Source organism: Anastrepha ludens, chromosome 5, assembly GCF_028408465.1.
Source record: "Anastrepha ludens isolate Willacy chromosome 5, idAnaLude1.1, whole genome shotgun sequence".
NCBI classification, from domain to species: Eukaryota; Metazoa; Arthropoda; class Insecta; order Diptera; family Tephritidae; genus Anastrepha; species Anastrepha ludens.
In genome coordinates, this window is record NC_071501.1 from 74199288 (window position 1) to 74218044 (window position 18757).

The 18757-nt window shown below is 36.6% G+C and overlaps 5 protein-coding genes across 6 annotated transcripts in view; 2 read left to right on the forward strand and 3 right to left on the reverse strand.

The window, feature by feature from the left end:
- The first annotated feature begins 1803 nt into the window (after window positions 1–1803).
- Window positions 1804–3831, forward strand: LOC128862974 (ATP-dependent RNA helicase DDX47). The gene is made up of 3 exons (XM_054101837.1): window positions 1804–2105; window positions 2177–2435; window positions 2683–3831. Exons 1-3 carry the CDS (start codon window positions 1923–1925, stop codon window positions 3735–3737), a joined length of 1497 nt encoding a protein of 498 aa, XP_053957812.1. The 5' UTR covers window positions 1804–1922; the 3' UTR covers window positions 3738–3831.
- A 1141-nt stretch (window positions 3832–4972) lies between these two features.
- Window positions 4973–6911, reverse strand: LOC128862975 (transcription factor E2F2). The gene is made up of 5 exons (XM_054101838.1): window positions 6545–6911; window positions 6215–6324; window positions 5881–6136; window positions 5488–5812; window positions 4973–5427 (listed from the first exon to the last, which is right to left on the reverse strand). Exons 1-5 carry the CDS (start codon window positions 6719–6721, stop codon window positions 5318–5320), a joined length of 978 nt encoding a protein of 325 aa, XP_053957813.1. The 5' UTR covers window positions 6722–6911; the 3' UTR covers window positions 4973–5317.
- A 295-nt stretch (window positions 6912–7206) lies between these two features.
- Window positions 7207–7919, forward strand: LOC128862977 (M-phase phosphoprotein 6). Its single transcript, XM_054101841.1, has one exon. It carries the CDS (start codon window positions 7321–7323, stop codon window positions 7801–7803), a length of 483 nt encoding a protein of 160 aa, XP_053957816.1. The 5' UTR covers window positions 7207–7320; the 3' UTR covers window positions 7804–7919.
- On the reverse strand, window positions 7848–9213 carry LOC128862976 (ubiquinone biosynthesis O-methyltransferase, mitochondrial). Its single transcript, XM_054101839.1, has 5 exons — window positions 9009–9213; window positions 8769–8957; window positions 8338–8710; window positions 8121–8280; window positions 7848–8058 (listed from the first exon to the last, which is right to left on the reverse strand). Exons 1-5 carry the CDS (start codon window positions 9056–9058, stop codon window positions 7943–7945), a joined length of 888 nt encoding a protein of 295 aa, XP_053957814.1. The 5' UTR covers window positions 9059–9213; the 3' UTR covers window positions 7848–7942.
- A 3636-nt stretch (window positions 9214–12849) lies between these two features.
- LOC128862763 (slowpoke-binding protein) overlaps window positions 12850–18757 on the reverse strand; it is a 208322-nt gene continuing 202414 nt past the window's right edge. For both annotated transcript variants that reach the window (XM_054101471.1, XM_054101470.1), the window contains one exon: window positions 12850–18587. In XM_054101471.1, coding sequence (XP_053957446.1) covers window positions 15620–18587 — 2968 coding nt within the window. In that variant the 3' untranslated portion in view covers window positions 12850–15619. The remainder of the gene's footprint in view (window positions 18588–18757) is intronic.

Here is an 18757-nt window from a genome sequence, read left to right on the forward strand (position 1 = left end):
CTATTTTTTACAGAATTTTGAAATACAGAATTTCGTATACAGCATTTTGTAAACAGAATATTGTATCATACAGCATTACGTACCCAACCCGTTTGAAAACACTTAATGGTTATTGGTAAGACCGTGTTCATCCAGGAAGATATCTGTTGCGTGTGCTAAGAAAATACCCTTTGTGTTCTCATTATTCTCAATGTTGTTGTTGATTGTAGATTAACCCTTTGCTAACACGCTTTTTCACACATCCGCGCTATCAGTTACAATTTTTCATTGTTTAATAAACCAAAGCCAAAAACCAACAAATGCAAATAGTTCATTTATCTATAATTAACATTATTCAACAATGTTTTTCAGTTATTTTAATAAAAATTTTAATTTTTCTAAGTTTATTTTGTAAATGATTTCGAAATGTACTGCTTGGACACATAATGGCGAGAGAGCAATCAGCTGACAGGGTATTACGGGAATTTTTAAATATCGTGAAATAAAATCTACGATACAACTATACGGAAGGAAGGAATATTGCATTTACATGGGGTTCTTATTAGTTTGATCGTAACAGCTGACAGGGGACTGCGTTTACGTCGTTCACTGTTTTCAGCATTAGCACGGGCCATTGTACAAGTCCATAAGTAAACACATTCTCACCTGGTCGTCACAAAATGCAAACAGCTGAGATCACCGATTTCAAAACGCCCTTTTCCGTAGCATGGTTGCACAAAAAATTATTAAAGTTCATAAACAATGGTATTAAAATAAGTGCAAGAAGGATTTCTTTACCTTCAGAAAATAGTAAGAAACAATAATTAATCATTAATTGATTTTTTCTTTTGCTTATATTAATTTATTTCATAGTTCAAAAAACTTAAAACTGCTACTTTTATGGAACTGAATTTTTTAAAAATATATATTTTTAATTATTTTTCTTCCATAAGCCGCATAAATAATTAAAAGTAAGAAATTGTATAGCTCGACAACTTTCGACATTTCGGAAATTTAAGTACCAAAAATGATTTTACCATGCCTTATAATCCTGAAATCGCTTCACAAAACGCTAATTAGGTATAGCAACGCTATTAATACACTCATGGGAAGGCGCATTCATTGAAAGTGGTGGCACTAGACCAAAAACAATGTTTGTATGTTTGATTGTCACCAAGGCGACTTCAGCAAGTTTAATGTCAGGCTTATTTCCAAAACAAAGCAAACGAACCGAATTCACTGCAACGTTCTGTTCCGAGAATATGCAAGGAAAAATAAGAGGAACTAGGTATGGGGAAAGCAATAGAAATTACCAAACACATCACGTTCCCACGACTGTCGGCTCTACGTTACCGGAACGACCCGAATTTATATCCGGCCAAGGACTGTCACTTCAGCAGCATTCCCCATATATGTGTGTGAAATCTTTATGCTGCTACAACAACAACAACCAAACTCATCAAATTATACATACACATGCAGTTTCTTGCCACTGCGACATCCGCATAAAAACGCAAACTATTGCATTTGGAGATATTGTTACAATTCGAGCTTTCACATATTATCACGGGTCTCTTCATTTTCAATTATTTTAAAGATGACAAATATTGCCAAGCAATTAACTGAACTTTTACAAACATGTAATTTCTCTTCCTTTTACTTGTTAACTTTTAAAGAAACGGCACATGAGGTATTCCGTTTACCTTGGTAGAAAATCAGCGTATGTAAATATGGCTTAATCCGCAGAAAACTGCCGATCAAACCTATTTGGTACATTTATATACATCCCTGAAGTAATTTTGAGGTTATGTGCATCCTCATGGAAATTCTTTCACTTATATTTTGGTTGGGGCAACGTGCACAGTATACAAATATTATATAGCTGCTGGTAAAGTTTGAAATTTCAGCGCGATTTTCTTATTTTATTAATTTGATATCCAAAAATGGGTACTTCAGAAGAGGACGAAAATTCTTCAAATGGGAGTAGTGAAGAGGAGGAAGTCGATGAGGTATTGTCCGGTGATGAAGAAGCTGCAGAAGACGATGAAAGCGAAGATGGATTGGATGGAGTAGATGAAGAAGAGCCAGACGAAAAGGTCGAAAGCTCTGTTACATGGAAAGACCTTGTAAGTATATTCAATTACAGTAAAATTCTTAAACTTTTGTACGTTTTGATATCGAATTAATTTATTTACAGGGCTTAACAGATGTATTGTGTAAAGCATGTGAGGAATTGAAATGGAAAGCACCTTCAAAAATACAGAAGGAAGCCATACCAGTAGGATTGCAAGGGAAAGATATAATAGGATTGGCTGAAACTGGTTCTGGTAAGACGGGTGCATTTGCTTTACCAATACTGCAAGCACTGCTGGATAATCCGCAAAGGTATTTTGCGCTCATACTAACGCCTACACGTGAATTGGCCTTTCAGATATCGGAACAGTTTGAAGCTCTAGGTGAGTCATATAGTATAAATGTAAAGATGTATGGATACGGTGCATGCGGTTCAGCCCCTCATTCCCGTTTTCCTTCGAAATGTAAATTTGTAGAATGCAATGATGTTAAACCTTAATTTTGATTTTCTTACGTGAAACCATTTATTTTAGTTTCGTCACTACCTCTGAGTGCCAATTATAAATTAAAATTGTTTTTTTTTTTTTAAATAGCATATATTCGGTTGTTGTAAAACGATTTTACTTCCAGGTAGTTCGATTGGTGTTAAATGTTGCGTTGTCGTTGGTGGCATGGATATGGTTTCCCAGGCATTGCAACTTGCGAAAAAGCCTCATATAATTATAGCAACTCCCGGGCGCTTGGTTGATCATTTGGAAAACATGAAAGGTTTTAATCTAAAGGCTATAAAATACTTGGTCATGGATGAAGCTGACCGAATTCTGAATATGGACTTCGAAACAGAACTGGATAAAATATTGAAAGTCTTGCCGCGCGAACGTCGCACATTTTTATTCAGTGCAACTATGACGAAGAAAGTGAAGAAGTTACAACGAGCTTCGTTAAAAGATCCAGTTAAGGTGGAGGTTTCCAACAAGTATCAAACGGTTGAGCAATTGCAACAATACTATATCTTTATACCAGTGAAATATAAAGACGTCTATTTGGTCCACATAATAAATGAGTTGGCGGGCAATAGCTTTATGATATTTTGCAGTACCTGCGCAAATACTGTACGTACGGCGTTAATGCTCCGTGCATTGGGTCTAGCTGCTATACCCTTACATGGTCAAATGTCACAAAATAAGCGTTTAGCTGCATTAAACAAATTCAAAGCGAAAAATCGTTCGATACTTATTTCCACAGATGTTGCATCTCGTGGTCTTGACATACCGCACGTGGATGTGGTTTTGAATTTTGACATCCCTACGCATAGTAAAGACTACATACACCGTGTTGGCCGTACAGCTCGTGCGGGTCGCTCTGGCAAAGCAGTCACTTTTGTTACTCAGTACGATGTTGAGTTATATCAACGAATTGAACACCTGCTTGGAAAACAGTTGCCAATATATCCTTGTGAGGAGGACGAAGTAATGGCACTGCAAGAGAGAGTGAGTGAAGCGCAACGTACAGCGAAATTGGAACTGAAGGATTTGGAGGATAGTAAAGGTAGTAAAAAAGGAAAATACAAGAAAGGTGGAGATGACTACGATGACTCCGAACAATTTACTGGCGCTCGAAAACGTATGAAGCCGCAAGGTGGTGGTGGAGGTAAGAAAAACTGGAAGAAGGCGAAAAGGAAATAGAGCAACACTAGTATGTACTAGAATTTAGTATTGTTAGCTCCTTAGACTTGATATTTGTAAATTTATTTTAATATTAAAAATTCACCTAAAATTACACTTTCGTTATTCAATTTAAACAGACGGGGAATACATAAATGCGAGTAGTAAGTACTATATACAAAAAATATGAAATTAGTGCATAACAGTGGATCTTTCACTGCTTTCGCATTCATAGTTCAAACGCTCCTGTGGTCCCCACTTTTGTTATATTAGCAATTAAGAATTATTGTAGTTTAAATATTCTGTTTACCCCCAAAACTTACAGAAACACGCTAAGCAACCACAAAACATATGTATGAACAAAATCAATGACACAACAAAATACTTAAACAGCATTAAAAATCTGTATAAAACTAACTAAATACTAACCTATTGTGCGCCAACACGAAATTATCCTCAACTGTTACCCATCCTCTATCCTACCCCTGAACGAGATGCTTAAAAAAAATATATAATGTATAACTTTCGGAAAAAGGTTGTTCCGCTCAGACGAATTTGGAACAATCGTTTAAAGCAATTCATAAATTTGAAGCGGATGGTCTTGTCTACTAGTGTCTTTCGTCATGTAACATTCTTCTTCTTCTTGATTGGCGCGATAACCGCTTATGTGGTTTTGGCCAAGTTTAACAAAGCGCGCCAGTCGTTTCTTTCTCGTGTTAACCAGCGCCAATTGGACACATCAAGTGAAGCCAAGTCCTCCACCTGATCTTTCGAACGCAGGCGAGGCCTCCCTTTTGCTCTGTTGGTACCGCACCAAATACTTTCAGAGCCGAAATATTTGTATCCACTCAGACGACACGACGCAGCCAAAGAAGACGCTGGATCTATATTCACTGTACTATATCTGTCGCTGTAAAGCTCATTATTTCATCACCACCAACGTGCAAAGGTCCAAAAATCCTCCGTAGAATATTTCTCTTAAACACTCCAAGGGACGCCTCATCGCCTAATTCAGAATTATTAAGTTCATATTATAAGTTGCAAAGTACAGCCGTTGGTCTCCGGCTGCGAGCCGTATTGTTTTTGTAGAATATTTAGTTTGTACAATAAGAAAAACAAAAATTCAAATACAATTGTTTACGGTTTCATTTTAGAATAGTTTCTTTCGAGCGCGAATATTTTTGTTAAATCTAAAATAATCAATTTAAGTAGTTGATATTTGTTGAAAGATAAAAACCCAAGCCCAAATTTACGTCTAAAAATAAATATTTATTAAAATTTTGCCAAAGTCTTTAATTTCTTAAATTTCATTTACATAATCAAAATTTTTACTAGTCATTATTTACATTGTTTAATATTAACTAAAAATTTTAAATACAAATATTTATATATCATTTTCGTGCTCATACCTAATACGCGTAGGTACTAACACAGTTTTAATTTACTTTACATTAATTAGGCTAAGTAAAATGAAAATTCAGCTACGCAAAGTCAATTCTACTTGTCGCGTTTGTATTGCAATTTGTATGGAAGTCATGTATGTATGTAACATACAACGACTATCAAAGATCAAAGTTTCCATAACCATTAAAGGCATAATCTCAGTATGTATTGCACTGTACGTCAAAAAGTTCACATACACCTTCGTCTGGCGTCAACACGAAATTATAGATATCGTGAGGGGGATTTAGTTGAATGAGAGGCGCGTTTTCTGAAATAAAATACGCAGCACATTAGTATTGAAGTTTGAAAATAAAATATTACTTCTCACCTAAATTCGGATCATCCGGAAAAAATCTGCGTAAAGAGTGTTTCGCTAATGAATTTTGAAATATTACACGAGCCGCCAATTGATTTTCCAATTCATCCTGCTCCTTTTTGTGTTCAGGATTGCAAAAGTACGTATGCTCTTCAGTGACTAGAGTTGCTTTATTGGATGTGCTCGCTTGTGAGCAATTGGACGAAGAGGGTGAAGGTGTTTCCAAGCGGGATACTAATGATGCAGTCTCGGGTTTAGGAGCAATGCAGGTGCCTTGTTGCGTTACCAGCCGTACATCAATTTTACCACCATTATCCAGCGACACATACAAAGAGTTCTGAAACGTAATAAAAAAAAAAATTAAAGAAAAAGTACGCGATATAAACGAAAAATTATGCTTCCTACACGCGAAGGCTCTATTTTGACCTCCTCATCATGGTTTGGTATTACAAGGACAACATTCTCTCCATACGTCGAAAGTAAGTCATCACGCGTCACGTAGGCGTAGGACTTGTTAACTGCATCTTGTTTTACGTATTTCAAATTACGACGGGCATACTCTAATTGCAGATCCACATCGGCCTCCAGCGCCTTCAAATGTCTGGCTCGCGCATGCGCCGCCCTAAGACTCTCGCGGCCTGTACTTGTATTAAGTGCGCCGCTGTTAGTGTAAATATGAATACATATTAATATATAATAAGTTTAAGTGTTTTGTTGTTTTCACTGCAAAACAACTTACCGCCATCGCACAGTACTACTGTGTCGTGTCTTCTCAATTAACCCGATACCCTCCAAAACATTTGTTATATCGTAGATTCTACGTTTTTGAACATCCAACAGCTCAGTTGCCTAAAAAGTTACAAATTATGTTCATATCAAGGCACAACCATTAGAACATAACCAAATGTTACTGCCCGCCAATAGCAGCTGTTTAAACTACTTGTATATAATGAGTGTTCAATAAGTTTTTGAAGCGCCAAATACAGTCATGTATTTGCACCACCCTCCATAACACCCCACCCATTGCTATAACATAAATAGCTTGAATGCTAATCTACTTGCAAGTTACCTCTTTGAGATCAATACGACCATTGTTCTGCTTCATTAACTGTACGAACTTTTGGGTAAGTGCCACTAGGGAACCAACCGCTCGCTGCTGTTGGTCTTGTCTATTTGGGGTGGGCGCGGAACCATTCACTACCACTCGTTCGCTCATCAATGCATCTTTCCCAGCTTTCACATCCATAGTACGAACGTTACTGCCTTCCCTACTTTTGTTATTATATCAGCAATTAATAATTAATAAAATACACTTGTCTACGAATTTATTTTAGAATAGTTTCTTTCGAGCGCGAATATTTTAGATAAAAAGTGGAGCAACTAAATTTTTAACACTGCCGCCATTTGGTCTTCTTCTTCCTTGCAATATTTCTTGTTGTGTTAAAAGCTCACAATAGTGTAGCCAATTACGATTCGCAATAAGTACACAACATGGAGGACTTAGACAAGGATAGCAGTTTATTGTGGTATTAAATACTCCATAATGCGCTATGAATTGGAAGCAATAAATTAAAAAAAAATATATGCATGTAATAAGCATTGTTACATTATAGAAATATTTCCATGGTTGTAAACTAGATAAAATCTGTGGACGATGGCACTCTTCTTGGAAGGTAGTGACATCTATCGACTATTTGAACTATTGATTTCAATTATCTCAATTTCCACGATTCATCAGTTTTGTGTTTTTTTCGTTGTTTTCGTCAGCGTGCATTGAGCATGCTTAAAATAATTTTCTTAACTTAGGATCGTATTTGCCAGCAAATAATTTATACATATATAAGAATGTCTGCCAAAAAAGCTCGTCCACGTCTTTCCAAGGGTATCTTGGAGATGAAGTTCATGCAACGCACCAAGGCCAAAGTGGACAAGGAGATTGAGGAGGCCGAGGGTCGTGAAATGTACTCGCATGAGATCACACAAAAAATGTTGAATAGCAACTCTAACTTTATAATGGAACCTAGTTTTGTGCACTGCGAAGACCTTATTGAGGGTCGGTTAAGTTTTCGTGGCATGAATCCGGAAATCGAACGTCTCTTAGAGTTGGAACAGCAGGAGAAAGCCGCCAACATACGCCATGAACAACCTACTGAGGTGTCTGATAAAGAAATGGCTGAATTTTACAACGCTCAGCAAGTGACAATGCAAAAGAAATTCCAAACAAAAGCCCAATTCAAAGGAAAACGCCGGCCGGAGGATAATACACGACAAGGTAAAAAGATGAAGTTCCAAAAGCCAAAAGAGGACAACGATGAAGATAGTGAATAGAACATAAATAAAATAAATTGTGAGAATTAAAAAAAAATCGTTCATATTTTTAGTGTTTTTTTCGGTATTTTTATAGCCATTATATTTCTAATATTATATAAAATATCCAAAAACAATTTCCATATGTGTTTGTAATGATTTAACCAGCTTTAACCGCTTGGAGAGCGTAACACATTGCAGTGGTGTTGATCCATCGCCAGCGTTTGCAAAAAACGTCGTAAGTAAAGCCATTCACCATTACGGTTTGACAATTCACTAAAAATCATAGTTTAAAATTTAGTAATTTCGAAATGGAATTTCAAGTTTAGCTAACTTACGCGCAGAAAGAATGCGTTGCACATCCAAAGGTGATATCAATTTATTCCAATGGTGAGTGTTTTTCGGTGCGATACCAAACACGTATTCTCCTAGAATAATGCCACCAACCCACAACGGGATAGTTTTGTTCATTGTCGATATGAATATCGAACCACCAGGCTAAAGGCATCGGTAAGTACACAATTAAATAGTTGATTGTTACAATAGGAATTATACCTTCAATGCTTCTACACAATGTGTGAGAAATCCTGCCTTATCGTCAATGTGCTCCAAGACTTCCGAGCATACTACTGCGTCGTAATGATTCGAATTCGTTTTTGCATGCACCTCTATTGGTTCGATTTTATAAGTTATACGATTCTTCAGCTCCCGACTATGGTCCTCTAAATGTTTTCGTGCCGCTGTTATGACGTCCTCGCCCAAATCAATTCCTGTTACATTGGCGCTTAAGCGTGCCAATGCTTCAGTTAATATGCCGCCTCCACAACCCACTTCCAGCAGATTTTGATCTTGTAGAACTTTGGTTGTGTTTATCAAACTACGGTCGACATTCCCACGGGCCACCATACCGTCACGCATGAAAGGAACTCTGCCCAAATAAATACATATTAAAAATTTACTTAACAATGCTTACTATAATACCGCACCTCACTTCGTTAAGCGAGTGTAATCCATGCAACGGACCCCTCAGGTCCCACCATGTTGAAGACAAATTCGCATGATGATCAATTTCTTTTTGTGTGCTGTCTGAACGTGCATCTGATGTTGACGTATAAGTTGTATTTGTAGATGTCTGCGCGTATCGAAAATATGCGGAATTATTTAACAGCAAATACCTAAAGAAAGGACATTTGTTTATAAAAGTAAAAATCAAGTAAAAGTATAACCTTTGCGTGCTGAGTATAGGAGAAATTTGCTTGACCACCTTCAACGACATTTTTCTTTTGATTGAAAAGGAAGTATCACTGCACTCAAAATGAAAGCTAACCGATTAAAAGTACATTTTTTCACTAAGAGTTTTCTTATTAATATTTCGTGGTTATCAGCCGGGAATATGTAAGCAATACTATTTGATGGCTTAGACGAAAATAATAAACAAAAATCATATGGAAATGACAACGAACCGCGTTGCCAGCGAATGTAAGTAAATGCGATATCTTTAAACATCTTATCGAAAGTATTGAGCAGTAATCAGATTAAACAAAATATTTGCGTAATGAGTGGCAGAATTATAGTTTTTATTGATCGACTAAGATGACGAATAGATGAAAATACCTATTATTTGGCCTTGAGTGAAATTGTTTACACTATCAATAAAATCTTCATGATAATTAGCTTAAAATGATCAATTTACAATATCCGATAATTGCCTTTTGCTCCCATCGATTATCGATTTTTTCCGTTATGTATGCTTGATCTTGAAAAAAACGAGGACAAGTGATTTGACTTAATTTATATTTGTATCACAATTTGCGAAGTCTAAAATAACTTTAGTTGGTTGACAAGCGAATATTTCAAAAAGAGAGCGTAATTCTTTTGAACCGCTATTAATAACAAACAATACCACAACATTATTATTATTACGTATCACTAATTGCCGTATTATACAACTGGTAAACGCGTAGATTCGTACCTATATCGACTATTTTTTGATTAATTTTGGAACATGTAAACTAGATAATCACCCTTACATTCCAACCAGCAAGTTGAAAAAAAAAATCAGCTGCTATAACGAGCTCATCTTTTACGGGTTTATCTTTAGCTCATCTTCAAATAAACTTTACCCGATGTTAACTGACAAAGAAAATTGCGCTTGAGTCATTCATAAGTACACTGACGTGCAATAGTGTAACATTGAGCAACACTACTCATTTCAGCAATTATTACATTCTCAGTAACAAAAAAAAAAAAGCTAAATTTGAAGTGAATGCAAAACTGTTGTATTTCTCTAGTTTTAATAACTTGTCTTTTATTGTTAGATGGATTGACTACAAATCGGCTTGTGGGCGATGTACCAATAAGTTCATGAAAAAATATGGCTAATTTATTTCAGGGGTTAGGGGTAGTCAGAATTAAAAAAAAGATTTTTTTGCATTTTCTTAAAGTATAATATCTTAGAAATATTGTGTGAAAATTTGAAGGGAATCCTAAAAATACTTTTCGAACTATTCAACAATTAACAAAAGGCGCTCGGGCGTTCCGTAATCCATAGCAAAACTTTAAGTCCGTTTTTCTCAAAACTATGTTTTTTGAGCTGCTGATCACTGTAATTTAAGAACCGCTTAGTAGATTTCAATTAAAATGTATACTACTTTAGAAAAACATAAAAAACTCGTGCCTGATCGAATGACTTTTTCAAAAATTTCGATTTTTTTAAACAATTAATTGTCGGTTTTTCCTCGAAAATCTGAAAAATATTTCTTGTTATTGTTATTTTTGAAAATATTATCTATTAATAAAACTAATTTCTCTTGTCCGATTGATTTTAGATGAATCTCCAAGGACTTGTGATGATCACCGCAAGGGACTTCTGGAGAAACGGACTCCACACAAACAGCGATAACTTTTACAATTATATTTTATTTTTTTGAAATTTTAAAGTCAAGTCGAAACATGATGTATTAATGCTGTGTTTTAATTTTTGTAAAATAAAGCAATTGACTAACAAAAAAAAAATTATTGAAAATCCTAATTTTTTCGGGCCTCTGACTACCCCTAACACCTTAAACATAGACAAGATAATAGTTGCTGAAATCAAAAGTGTTGCATTTAAAGAACAGAAGTTGAGAGTTTTTTGCTTAGACGTAAAATAATGAGCTGCACATCGAGTGGTGATATGAATTTATTCTATTGCTGGATGTTTTATGCAGCCTTCGAATGGCAAATGGTTTCTACATGTAAAAAGCTAAAAGTAAAAAGCATATAGCTTATATGCAGTTGAAGGTTTAGCATTTGTTTGTTGAGAGGCATCCGCTATTAAAAAATATTCCAACACATAAGTGGGTATAAAACTCGTGCATATAATGATGCTTTCTTCCAAGTCAATGCACTTTAACTCGATAGTCAAGCGCGCTGAAGCTTCAGTGAACCGCAAACCATTTCCAATAAATTCTTATCTTTTACTACTGTGCTCCGAAAAAATACATAAATATATTCAATGTTAACATTTACTTAACGATCATTACCCGGAAATAAATGTGCCTTGATTCGTTATGCTTGGGTAGTTCACGCAACGTGCGATTTACTCTAGATTCTAGAAGACATGTAAGTGCGCATGATGATCAATTTTACCTTTTGTAACAGCTTACAACAATAATAACATCAATTTTTGGGTGTCAGCCGTATGTTGATGTGGTTTTTTTATGTGGCGGCTGAAAGTTCTTCCCAGTCGGAAACGGTCATGTATAGTCATGTACCCAGGAATGCATCAGTTTTCGGCCTTATACTATACGTTCTTGGATGCATTTTATTCCTTACGGCAATGCCCTACGAAAGTTAAGTATTCGTTTATACATACTTACGTGTCGGTGTAATAAGCCTGTTGCAATGGCTCCGTTGCGTCCGTTGCGGCAATGAGTTTAACTCAAAGCTAAATAGATTATGTGTATTTGAGTCGAAGGCGCCACATACATGCCGTACATGGAGTAACCCATTATCACACTTCACTGTAACTTAAGAACCGCTTAGTAGATTTCGATTAAAATGCATACTAAAGGGTTTTTCAATTGGCGCGGGTCGATTTTGGCGCCCTGTGGCAGCCATTTTGTTTTGGTGACATCTGTCAAATCTTTTGTTTATTATTCAGTTGTTTATGCCAAATCATCATGGCAAGTTACACGATTGAACAGCTCGTTCAAATGATAAAACTTTATTATCAAAATGAGTGTTCATTAACGCAAACGTTGCGCGCATTGCGCCCATTTTTCGGTAGACGTGGTGGCCCTTCCAATTTCTTATGGTCCATATTGAACCATATGGACCTAGACGACATGTGGTTCCAGCAGGACGGCGCTACGTGCCACACAGCAATCGCCATTTTATTCCATTTCAACATCTACCCGCTCTGTTGAGGTCGCCATATTGTTATTTTTGAAAATAACTCATTTCACACTTCCCTGTTTAAAATATATTATATATTATTTACTTCTTCCGCTTTTTCTTTATACAGGTTGGCAATATATAACTTAAAATATTTCATAACATGAATTGCCACATTTATTCAATTTGCTGTCTCTATTGGCAATTTCATTCAAATTGACCATTGAAAGTCATCCAGACGTTGAGTTAGTAACGTTACACGCATGAAATACAAGTTAAACAATCAAGAAGATTGCAAAATCACCACAAGACTCACACGCACTTTAATTTCGATTTGCTCGCTTGACCACTTCGTTATCGTTGTCATTCCCTTGCATCTGCAGTGAAAATTCTCACAGCCTACAATAAATACATGATCAAAATAATTTATGTAGTGAACTCTCTAGAAGCGCTAAAATTTCTCAATTTTTTTTTATATCCATGTTCACTCCGCTCGGGAGCATAGGGCTTCGACAAGGCTCTTCCATCGTACACGGTTCTGGGCTGTTGTTTTTGCGCCGTCCCATGTTACAATATGTTGGCATTTGCTAGCTCGCGCAACATCGACTTTCTCCAAGTGATCTTTGGCCGACCGCGACTCAGCTTCCTTGCGGATTCCAGTCTAGTCTAAACTTCTCCGATGAAACTGGATATTTATTATTTTTGGATTATGCTCGTATTTTTCCAAGGTTACAACTTACCTAATAATATTTCAGTCAAACGCCACTCAAATACATTCGCTTTATTTATTTAATTTTATTTACGTAGTACAGTGGAAAATAAAAGTTAAACTATATACTTAACAATATCACCGATTTATGAGTACCTAATGACATAATTTACGTTCTGGGAAAAATATTTTTTCTAAAGCTAATCAATACACTAACGGGTATGAAAACGAACATGTACTATGCATTTTAATTTAATATTATATGTTTTACATATGTAACAACATTATCGTATTTATAATTTAGTTTTTGAATGAAACCGAGGCAAATTATATGCTTTGGTATCTAAATAAAAGTATTTTGTATAGCCTCTACAGTAATTATCTCTCCGTCTTTACAACAAAATGAAACAAGTATACTGACATGGCTGTTGTTGTCGTAATTCGTTATTCGGTTACGAGTACCTACCTTTGCCGTGCATTTTGTTTTTTGTTACTACCAAAAGCAATAACAAATAACTTGAAAAAAATAGTGAATAACAAATTGCGACAATATAGAACTCGGCCTTCATGGTTATTCTGCATTTTCTTTTAAATTTTATTTTATGAGGTGCATTCCAAGTATGAACTGGATATTTTTCTACATATATAGTATATATATACGAGTATAATATATTGTGAAATGTCGCATGCATATATTTTGACTGACTTTTACAATTAACGTTAGATTCGTGATATCGGTTATGTTGCTGCTTGATTGTTTTACATCGTTAAGGTAACTAGTTCATATTATTTTGTGGAATTTTCCTTTCGACTCTTGTACAATTTTTGCTGTCTGGAATGTGCGATGCATAGTGCTTGTGTATGTACGTGTGGGCATGGGTCTAAAGTTCTTTGTTTGAGTTTTTATCGGAGATTTCGGCATTATTTAACATTTTATTATTTAACATTTAAACTTTTTTGCGTGTACTACATTTACTGAAGTATGAAAATAAAATTGAAAATAAAAAACAAAGTTAAATATTATATAATATTTATGTATATAGATTTCTTATGAGCTGTTTAAAAGCCACTTAATTTATATGGGATTCTCTCTATACGACGGTTGTTACATATTACTTTCTATAGATTTCCATTCCAGTTTCTTATCGAAGTCTCACTTAGCAGCAGCGACGTTTCGTTGCCTGTCGTTTCACATTTGTTGTACTTTAACATAACCGCATGCAAAATGTGTTCGTAATCGAAATGAATTTATTAAGGCTTTGTTTTTGGTTTTCATTATAAATTAAATGTGCTGAGAGCATTTACTCGTACATGTTTTCATCTTTTCTGAATTTTAAAGCTAATTTACTACCAAAAGGTTGGGCATTCGTGATGTCATTAGCCTACTACTTAATGCGCCTAAAATTATACTATTATATGATACCTTAAAAGTATATAATAAAATTTGCCATCGTTTGCGGCGTCATCTATGCACTTAGAAAGAAATCTGGGGGAAATAATTTACAATCCATTTATATATATAATTTTCTTTTAATTTTTGAAAGCTCGATGCAATTCTTGTTTAATATTAGAGTTCAATATTTTTCACTAACTTCAACACTAGTACAACATGTTTTGTTTTTTCTTGGTTTTAGTTTTGAGAATTGCTACTAAGTATTTATTTTGTATTCAGTGGTGGTGTCAAAATGACACAAAAAGTTTTTCTGCAGTTACACTGTTTATGCTATTTAGTTAAAAGTTCGCATTTTCGAATATATGTATGTATGTGTATATATTTTTTCTATACCTTAATAAATTATTATTTTTTGTTGTTGAAATTTTCAAGCAAATAACGTATTCCCTAAACATTACGTCATATTGTATAATAAGTTTGTTTTATAGAGTTCTGCAATTCTTTTCAGGTTTTTTAAAGATTTATATGATTTAAAATTTTATAACACTTTGGTTGAAGACTGAAGGAAATATTCTTCAAAACACGACTCACTTAAATACATTTTAAATATATCTGCTTCATTTATTACTTAAAATTATCATAAGGATGGTAGTTGCTGTAGTAATGATGATAGTTAATGACTTTTCAATATACCATTTTTTATGTTGATATTTTCCTTACATAAAATTTGTTATTTCCTTTTTAGTTGTTCCTGTTGTTTTTTTATTGGACAATTTGTGAACGCTCATATATACACATGCAACCCTAAGAGTATTTAAAAATCGATTATATTTTCAAGAAAATGTTTTGTTGTGGTTTAGTTGAAGAAACACCTTATTTTAACTCCAAAGTGTGGCGCAAAATGGCAATTATGTAAGTTAAAAATAAAAATAACATTTAAAAAAAATCCAAAAGACAATACTAAATTTGTGTGCTTAATATTTTCAACTAACTGTTTCCTAAAATACGAAAATTTTTATAACAAAAAAGAGCGCAATTTTCAATTTATTACACTATCCACACATTGCGCAATTAAAAAAGAAAGTAAAAAAAAAACACTTTATAGTTAATTTCACATGCTTTGCGTTCAACATCTCAAAAATAATCAAAATAAATCTTTTTTTGCTTTATCTTTATAAACCTTTATCTTTAAATAACCTTTACTTTTTCTTGAATATATCGTGACTTATGTATATACTCTTTTTGTGATCTGTTGAAGATCCGCTTCCTATTTAACGCGATTTTCACATACTTAAATATCATTTAATTTTTCGCGAGTTTATTTTAATTGTTTAATGTATTTACTGAAATTTAGTATATCACATTTTTTCTCCATTGGCCAATTCCTCCGGCTCAGTCGGACTGATTGGCGACATTTCAACGCTGTCCAGCAGCGGTGTCTTCTCCTCGCTACACTGGCTGCCTTGGGCGTCGTGCATGGCAAAAATCTTCGAGAGTTCAGCGCCACTTAATGTCTGATGTGTTGGTGAATCGTCGGGGGAACTGTTGTCGTCGGTGGCAGTGCAGGTACCGCTGCCTCCACTGCCAACACCACCGTCACATCTTTTCTTCTCGGTCAAGTTGACAAATTGATCGACGGATTTGAAAATAGCGCTACGTGAGACGTGTGGCAGAGCTTCTATAGTACTGGCTGCTGTATTGCTAACAGCATTGGGGGAGTGTGCTGAAGCGGAGGAAGCTAGATTTTGATGGCAGGATAGTGTAGCCAAAGAGGTGGTTTTCAGATTGATCGTCTTGAGCCGATTTATGGAGCAACTGCTCCAGCTCAATTGATTGGGGTAGGGACGTTTGGACTGTTGTTGTTGTTGGTGGTGGTGATGTGATTGCTGTTGCTGATGTTGTTGTTGCTTTGCTTGCTTGACTGGCTGGTGTTGATTATAATGACTACGTCGCTGCTGTAGTTGCTGGCACTGCTGTTGCTGGTGCTGTTGTTGCTGCCGATTGTGCTTTTTCGCATGATGCTGATGATGTTGTTGCTGCTGCTCCGCGTAATACATATAACTGTAAACATTATTGTCATCATAGAAGCTCATTTCATCCTCAGAAAGGCAACATTGCTCACTTCCGCTCATCGTGTTGTTTATGGCAGTTTGCTTTAGTTTGGTTAGTGTAACTAAATGCCGCTCCGAATACGATTTACGTGCGTCCATAACACGTAAATAATTATTCGAATCACCGAGATCTTCACTCTTTGAACTACAGTAACGTCGGCCAGCAGCCGATGTGCCGACGTTGCTGCAGAAGCTGGTGGTAACCGCCAAGCCTTGAGTGCCGCCCCCACCAAATGCCTGATTTAGACCCGATATCTCATTGATAGAACTGCCACGATTTAGTGATTGTCGACTGTGACTGCGACTGCCGTAAGAAGAATTGCTGTCGAAGTGATTGTCACGCAACGAAGATGGCGACAGTCGAGCTGAATGATTTGGTGATGTTTCCAACAAGGAATCATTCGATTTTGCTATGCGATTCTTGCGATAGAATTTGCTATCGCGCCACATAGTTTGTCGGCTGGTCACCGAACCCGATGCTGTGGCTGGGCGCTGCAGCTCGTCACTTGGTATGACATTTGTAGTGCCTGCTGGTGAGGTGCTGATCAGTTGATTGGGCGAATTGTCATAGACAACCACTTGACTCGAAGTCTTGCTGATGCGAAAAGAGGCGTGAGTGAGTTTTTTATATTTTTCATCTCGTTGCATGTTGACGCGATTTTCCGAGTTTGTGCGATCTACAATGGGCATGAAAGCGCTATCAATGCGTCGTTCCTCTTCGAGGGAACGGAATGCCATACGATTAACATTTTTCAAGAGTTTGTCGGAAGATGAGCGTTTATTAGGCGACATATCTTCGAAAGAACTGACGCGATATTTTTGTGAAAATACTTCAATGGTGCCGGTACGTTTCGAGGGTGAAGTTGTATAAATAGAGTTTTGATCGTTAACAAGAATTTTGGGTGGATCGAATTGTTGTGCTTGGGGTAATGCGGTGCTAGACGAAGAAAGTGACGAATTGCTAGAGTTAGTGGTGGCAGTGACGAGTATTTTAGGCGAAAGAGAGACGGGAAACTGTTGCGGACGTATATTGCCTGTTGACCCGGACGAAGTGGATGCACCCGAACAAGAGCCGGACATGCCATCGTCAATGTTCAAAAAGTTACTTGGCGACGTTTCTCGACATGGTGAAGATATAGCGGAATCTTGTGATACCATGCTCCTTGGTATGGTAGCTAGTTCTAAGCAAGTTTCTTTCCCACCTGTTGTTGTCGCTATTATCACATCCTCTACACCCTCATCAATTGGTGATGAAATCGATTGAAAACTACTTATGCGAAAACTAGACGACCCAACTGAGAGATCATTGTCTGTCAACGACCCAAAAGCCGAATCCTGCGACGGGTTACTGCGACCATACTTCAAACACTTGAGTGAATACTCGAGCCGTCGGCTCTTTGAATTTTTGTAGTTGCATATGTCGGCCGTCAATTGATGGTTGAATGAAGCACCAGCCGATACGACATTTGCTGCTGCGGCCGCTGCTGATGTGGATGCCTTTGCGGTATCGTTGCCATGACTTGGGCTGGTTGAATCAACTTGATGAACAGACGATTCACTGCTAGCTGTGCTGCCATTGTTTGATGTGCTATCATCGCCTTCGAGCTCCAATTGACCTGGCTGCATTGTATTTTCGCCAGAGTCATTATTCTCCTCAGCAATGAATGTAGCCGGTGCTGAAGCAGCAACGCCAGTTGTTGAAGCAATGCTTGTGCTACTTCCCGATAAGCGACCAACACTTGAACTCAATGTTGGTGCATTTAAATTATTGCTGGAGCTACAACGTATTGTTGGCAAAGGTGGTGGTGGTGGTGGTGATGGCGGCGGTGGCGTTGGTGACGGTGACTCGGTTCGTAGTTGTTGTGATTTTGAATGTTGTGTCGAAAGTTGATTTTCTTGAGTACTATAGATATTGTCATCAGATTGGGTGGTGGTATTTTCACAATAGTGAAGGGGTGACGACTCAGTGGCATCATACTCCAGCTGCTTGTTTTGTTTACAGTGCTGGTGATGTTGGACGTGATGTTGTGAAAATGCTGAGAACTGACCGTAGTAGTGCTGTGGGTAAGAGTGATGCTGGCGCTGGTGATAGTTTTGCATGCGCTGCAGCTGTTGTAAGCGTTGCTGGTGATAATTGCCATCGACAAGGATTTCATCAAGCAACCCTTCCTCGGAATCGCTAGATATATCGAAAGAGTCCATTGTACGACTAAAGCTGCCAGTAGGTTGTTAGTTGTTTTTGTTTTCGTTTGTTTTTTGTCATGATGTGGTGGCACCCAGCATTGACAATGTTGTGAGTTTATCAGCACAAGCGAAGTAATTGGATGTGAAATGAGAAAAGAGACGAAGTTTTAATCAAGTTGCAGGCAAAATACTGTTATGTTT